The following is a 6,684-nucleotide window of genomic DNA, read 5'->3' as shown; positions in this document are numbered from 1 at the left end:
GGTCTTTGCTCAGTCTGCTGTTCCTTCCAGGTACCGCTGTCCCGCTAAATGCTTCAACGGAGGCTCTGCCGACCGTGCAATTAAGTAACGCATCCCTTGCCTTCCGCCCAGGTAGCTAGTCTGTGGAGCTGTACTCGCTTTCCCTTGGTCGAGCTGTGTGTGTCCGTGCTGCTGCAAACCTCCTCTCGGCCCCACACTCCCCGCGGGTGGGATTCCTGCCGCGGTGGGAGGCACCTGTCTGCGTGCGTACTCGTGCACAGACGCCCCTATAGACACGTAGATGCGTGCTGACATAGGCGTGTGGACGCTCTGTAGCACAGGTGCTGCGGTGGAACACCCCTGTGCCCCAGGCCCCTCAGGCGCGGCGTCTCCACCGCGCGTTGGCACACCTCTCGTAAAGCAGGGAGCGAGCTGGAGGGGCCCGCGTAGCCGGCACGTCGGGTCTGATTAACTAATCACAAGCTGATTAGCACCTTTGTTCGAGGGGGATGCTGATGAATCAGTTGCCATCGATCGGGAGCGCGGCTCCCTTTTCCAGCAGAGGGGAGGCTGAAGGAGCAGCCAAGAAACATTGAGCACCTGTTATAGTGATTAAATTTATTAAAACAAAGCGCATTAGTTTTTACGAAGCGATCTCGAAATGGGTCACTGAAGGGGAGCTTATTGATCAAAGAAGGATTAACTCCTCGAATTTCTCTGGCTTAAATTAGACCAAATTCAATTACAGCACAACAAACAGGTTAACGCTGCTCCTTAACAGCCCATCCATAAATTCAGGAAAGCTTCATTCCGCCAAAGAACGGAGCACGGGTTCACAGGGGAGCCCTTCGTGCTCGCTCTGAGCCTGCTGCCCCATAGCGGAGAGGAGTAGTTACCACTTTGTCAGAAGCCCACGAGTGGCTTCAGGCCACGAGCACGTGCGTCATGCCCAGCAGTGGTGTGGGGGACCTGAGGTCACGTCGGTGTGTTGGTTATTTAATAAGCTAAACTTTACCAAGAGGAAGAGGGCTAAGTTAGGAATGCTTCTGGGAAGCTGGCTGAGGTTTTCTCTTGCCTGCCTCGACAAAGATGTTGCAGTCGCACCTGGGAGGCACAAGAGCTGTTGGTGGGGTCAGTGCGTGTGAGCAAACGCAGCCCGCACTGTCCTACACCAGCAGCTTGAAATTATTTTTCACCCGGAAAATTAAGATAAGTTTTTGTGGGAGCGCAGCGATAAGTCCAAATATGCCAAAGTGTTGCGTTGTCACAAGAAGCTCCGTTGATTTTTCTGGGGCTGGAGCCAGCGGGGCGAGACGCCGCCTGACGTAGCGACAATCCCGGGAGTAGCGGGAGGGGGTGTGGGAGCTCCCCGGAGCTTGACAGAGCCTGCTCCCAAAAACGCAGTCAGCACCAAAGTTAAAAATAAAGTGGTTTGACCCCGGTAGGAGCGGGGATAATTGAGATTTAAAACGGTAGTGAGTACAGTCAGACCCAGCCCAGCCTTTCTCTGAATCTTGAGATGCTGCCACTTAGGATAAGAGTGGAAGCTAGAAATGCGTAGATGTGTGTATATATATATATATTTTAGAGCCTCATTAAAACAGAATTGAGTGGGAGCTTTTTACTGAGGAGTTGGGAGGAGAAGAGTCTTCCATCCCCTAACCCTCGCTGTAAGCGTTGACCCACATTGTCAGGATGTGGCTCTTAACATCTGCCAGCCTCTCGTCCTCCCGACGCAGCCCACGGGAAGCTACTTTTGCGCCGTTCGTCTGCAGAAATGTTAGACCGCTGGGGATCCTGAAAACGTTCATTTCTTTAAAAACTGTCTCCCCCTGCCAAAACTGCCCCCGTAGCCCCGGAGGTGCAGGTTGAAAAGGCGGCTGTTGGCGGGCAGCGCGGAGGTGGGAGGGGACGGGCTCAGCGTCGGTTCCTGTGTCACAGCCGCAGGTGGGAACCCACCGGGAACGTCTGTCTCCTCCATCTGCGTGATGGGTTGTGAGTCGCACGTGTTTAAAGGAAAACTTCAGGACTCCCGTGCGGGTGGTAGAATCTCCTTCTCGTTGATTGCACGAGCGCTTGGTTCGAATAATTAATTGGCAAAAACTAATTCAAGGCTGCCAAAGTCTCTTGTTGGCCACCGCTTGAGATGGCACTACGGGGCTCTCTGCTGCTGCTGCGCGCGGATTAGACAAGCGCGACGCTACGCCCGGTGCAGCACCAGCATCCCTCTATCCCAAGGCGCGCTCTCTCGATGTCACAGCCACAGTTGGAAAGAGAAATAGATTTATTTTTTTCCCGTTATCGCACGTGGATCATGCCCTGCAGTTTTCCTTTAAGGTGCTTTGGTGCCGAGCAAAGCGCCGCCCCACGCCATTAGGTTCTGCTAAAGAAGTAGCTGCCAGTAGCCCCGTAGGTGCCCGCCCGTTGTTCCCAACCTGCGGCGACGTTTTCCCCTTCCCTCACTCTTCCGTCCCTTCTCCCGCTCCCACCTGCCAGAAGCCCGCGAGCACACGTAATGGGAAAATTCGGACGATTCGATTTAAAGGCCAGCGTGCTCCAATATATATTAACATCTTAATGGGAAAGCTCTGCGTGTATACATTTACCACTCCCTGACAAGAGGGAATTAAATGTCAGAAGGATTTGTAGCATCTATAATTGAATTGGTGCTGAGAAAAGCAAATCGTAAGGAAGAATAACATATTGGGATTAGCAAATAATGTGGCATTTTGTCAGTTCCTGCCATCTCGCCTGTTCCCTCTTCAGTAATAAAGTTGTGATTTCTGTTTTAATCATAGATAGGGAGCAGAAATAGCTTTTGTGAGTTGGAGACAGTGTTTTAAAGCAGATCCTGGTTTTTAAGGTCAAGCCTCTCTTTCTTGAAATTTGGGGAGTTATTCCTTGCACTTTTCTTCCTTTTTTTTAATCTCCCAAGAAATACCAAGGGGCAGAAAACGCTGGTGGGGTGCAAAGGGGTTTTCTGGGAGCAGCATCCGACGTCAGTGGAGCCGGGCTTGGAGCTGGGTGGCTGCATTGGAGCACGCGGAGCCGCGGGGGTGTTGAAGCTGAGGTGGGGCAGAGTGGGTGAGGGAGGAGCACCTGGGGTTTATTTAGGAGTTGGAGCGAGAAGGCAGCATTGGCAGCACCGTAGCTTCGCTGACTTTGCCGAGGAGTCGGAGTTCCTGGCCTCTCTTGAGGGTGCCTCAGTTTCCTTTTCCTGTTTTAAGCTGCATGAGAGACCTAAAAATTTGTTTTAAATCTGGATTTTTCTTAGGAATCACAAGCAGTTTAGAGAGCAGATCAGTGCAGCTGGGAAAAGATGTGAGGTGGATTTTATTTTGATCGGTGTGTTTCGATGCCTCCAGATGCAGCATTTGAGTTTTAAGATGTCGCTGCTGTGCCCAGTCCCGGCCGGGGGCACGACTGCCCCGGCACTGGGGCTCAGAGCTTCTGGGGGCTGGGAGAGCTGGCTCAGGGACCTGTTTTGGTGGCAGCCGTGACACCTCGGGGGACCCAGCCAGGGCCAGCCTCCTACAACTTTAACTACGACAACGAAGAGCAAAACGCCTCATGGTGCAAAACCCGGCTAGAGGCACGTTGTTGAGCTGCATCTCGGCGCGTTTCTTCCTCTTGGCCACTCCACGTGGCAACGAGATGTTGATCCTGCCACGCTGGGAGGCTGCGTCTCCTCCTTAGCGCAGCCGAGCGGGACTGGGTGCTACATCTTGAAACCAAATTTTTAGCAAAAGGAGTGGAAGTCATCCTGAGGCCGAGCCGGGGGCGGGTCGTGTCGTCTGTCCTGGCGCAGACGTGCCTGCGCCCCGGCTGCTGCCTCCGGCGCTGGCTGCCAGAACGCTCCGAGGGTTCTTTTTGCACGTTGTTTTAATTAAAAGGCGCTTTATGGGGCTCTCTCAGTCATGAGTTATTTACCTGGGCCCCTTGGTTCTTAATCTCGGAGCAGAATTGGAAATATCGATAGAAACCGTGAGTCCCGGGCTGCTGCTTGAGAGCTTTGTCTCAGGTTTCGGCTCAAAAGAGCGCCATTACCTTCAGCTGTCACGGATCTGTACGCTTGATCGATAAACTTCAAATATTATTAGAGGTGGAGGCTTCAGAGATTTGCTCTGTTCTTTGGAGGGAGACGGAGATAAATCTTTCTTAAAAATTGACTTGCATTTGCACTCTCAGTCTTCCTGGTAGAACGCATTTCTCTTAGGTGTCTGGGCAACTGCACGCGGGACAGATTTATAGGCCGTGTGCTTCTTGTAGTGAAAGATTTAAATGGTAAATCCTTCACATATGACTTCACAAATCATGTAAAGTTAAAAGATTTTTACCGTTTCTGTTGCTGCTGTGCTTAAATTGTAAGGTATGGCCAGTAAATCATTTTAATGGAGGTGTCGCACTTGACTCAATAAAAAAAAGAGACAATGGTTTAGCTTCCATTCCAAAATGTTAATGTATTAATCAACGGGAGAATAATTGTTTTTTACTACGTTATAAATCTGGGTTGCCATTAGGATTGCAGCGAGGGTTGATGTAGCTGCGTTCTTAAATTAAAATTGTTTACACTGCTATACATTCGTTTTACATGGCCATAGCTCATTCAGGGTTCGTCGCGGAGTCGTTCCTCCGCTGCATCCGTCATTCCTCTCCTGGGTGACGGCATCCTAAGGGAGAGGCGCTTAGAAAAGGAAGCTAATTGCACGGTGAGGAGTTAAATAAATAAAGCAGGCGGAGGCACCGTAGGATTGCTGCTCGCGATCTGCTTCCAAAGGGCTTCCGGCAGCTCGGCGTAGGAGGTCGGTGTCTCCGGACTGCGCTGAACGGCAGAGGTCGTGCTCGACGATGCAGTCTGGTCGGCTCGCGGCAGAGGGTGGTTGTGAGCGCGTTGGCCGGGTCGAGCCGGTTGGGTTTTGGCCGAGGAAGTTTTGGGGCCCGAGCTGCAGTGTTCTCCACGGGGCACTTGTTGAGGGTGTTCCTCCAGAGCCAAGGTTGAACATCCCCGTGCTGGACCGCTCCAGCCGGCCCCTGGGGAGGTTGAAGTCAGGGGAGCGTTCTAGGGACATGTCCCAAACCACGTGCCCACCACCGCCTCCATCTCTCCTCCTCTCTCCTCCTCTCCTCTCCTCTCCCAGCTGTCTTTCCACCTGCGTAGTCGTAGCGCTGCTGCTTCTAGCGGAAAACACCTTGCGAGTTGAGCGGCCAGGTCAGTTCGGCTCCGGACAAAGTTCCTCTGCCCGAACTCATCTGCCGAGACGGCTCCGTGCTTCCCCCTTCCCTTTCGAGAGCACGAGGGTGGCTTTTCCGATCCTGAGCGCAGCCGCAGCCAGACCCTTGGGAGTGCCTCCGAGTAAGTCCCGACTTCTTATTCCTCTTCTGGTCTCAACAGATTCTCGTGCAGGTGAGGAAGGGGCCATCCGGAGCGTGGACCACGCAGTGGTTGGCGGCGTCGTGGCCGTGGTCGTGTTCGCCATGCTCTGCGTGCTCATCGTTTTAGGGCGATACTTTGCCAGGCATAAAGGTAAGGCGAGGACCAGAGGCGGGAGGGGAGAGGCCGTGGAGCGCACGTCCTTTGGCTTGGGCTGGCGTACTCTCTAATGAAATGGGCACCGGGCGGGGGGAGAGGCTGGAGCAGACCCAGAGCAGATCTCGACCCACGGCCAGACCCGTGAGCACTCCCCGTACAGGTATCTGCACAAAAGGATTCGTCGTTGCCCGGAGTTTGTTTAGGATATCTGGAAAAGCCGGTGGAGGAAGAGAGGCCGGGTACGACAGCAGCCGAGGCGAAAGACGTTGGGAAGAGAGGAGAAAGGGGGGAGAAGAACAACCTGAAGCAGAGTAGAAAAGGGGAAAGATTGGGCTCCTTTAAGCAAAGCGTATCGAGGAGTCACGCGAGCTCCTGCTTCCATTTCAGGTACATACTTCACTCACGAAGCCAAAGGAGCAGATGATGCGGCCGACGCAGACACAGCCATCATCAATGCAGAGGGGGGACAAAACAACTCCGAGGAGAAGAAAGAGTACTTCATCTAGAGCAGCCTTGGTTTCTATGAGGTGTCCAACCGTGGACGGTTACTACTGGCCCTATTTAAACGCTACAGAGACAGCGATATCGGAAGTTGCAACCAGCTTGTGTCTTTTTTTTTTAATGAAAAAAAAAAAAAAGCGAATGGGTTGAGAGTTGTGAGGCTGGGAGGGTCCGGGATTTGCTGTGTAAAATTATTCCTTGTCAAGTACACTCTGCTGTTCGACACCTCAGTTTGTTTGGGTTTTCTTTTTTTGGCCAAGTCCAGCTTGGATTTAGTTTAGTGAAGTCATTGCAGAAGATTCTGTGCCTTGTTTAATTTCTGTTCGTTGGGGTCGGGGGGAGGCTGGGAAGAAGAGGGGCTTCTGTGCGGTAGTTCCCTTCGGGTTTCTGTGGCTCTTCGTTTCCCCTTCCCTGTCGCGTTTCGCGGGACGCCGCGGAGGCGGTGGCTTTCTCGGAAGGGGTTTCTTTTTCTCTTCACCGTTTTCCGTTCGGGACTCGAGCTCGCCGGAGGAGAACCAGCGCATTTTAGATTCCGTAGTTTGCAGTTCGGTGTGCCCATCTCCCATTCCCTCCTGTCGGTAGTCGTGAAGGCTCGGAGAAACAAAGCGGCGAGAACCCGGTGGTGGCTGCCCGCGTGCCAGGTGCTTTCGATGGCGGTGACTAGGAAAGAGGCT

The 6,684-nt window shown here is 52.9% G+C and overlaps 1 protein-coding gene across 1 annotated transcript; it reads left to right on the top strand.

Moving 5' to 3' along the window:
* Window positions 1-5,046: 5,046 nt before the first annotated feature.
* Window positions 5,047-6,431, top strand: LOC104281161 (neurexin-4-like). The gene is made up of 2 exons (XM_009879064.1): window positions 5,047-5,503; window positions 5,897-6,431. Exons 1-2 carry the CDS (start codon window positions 5,047-5,049, stop codon window positions 6,013-6,015), a joined length of 576 nt encoding a protein of 191 aa, XP_009877366.1. The 3' UTR covers window positions 6,016-6,431.
* Window positions 6,432-6,684: the final 253 nt, after the last annotated feature.

Source organism: Apaloderma vittatum, unplaced genomic scaffold, assembly GCF_000703405.1.
Source record: "Apaloderma vittatum isolate BGI_N311 unplaced genomic scaffold, ASM70340v1 scaffold24531, whole genome shotgun sequence".
NCBI lineage: Eukaryota > Metazoa > Chordata > Aves > Trogoniformes > Trogonidae > Apaloderma > Apaloderma vittatum.
This window is presented reverse-complemented; position numbering and strand designations above follow the sequence as displayed.

Excerpts from the sequence above, each read along its gene's own strand:
- LOC104281161 (XM_009879064.1), top strand. The coding sequence starts at position 5,047 with ATGTCCCAAACCACGTGCCCACCACCGCCTCCATCTCTCCTCCTCTCT. Across the intron at positions 5,504-5,896 it reads ATACTTTGCCAGGCATAAAG|GTACATACTTCACTCACGAA; the intron begins GTAAGGCGAGGA and ends CTTCCATTTCAG.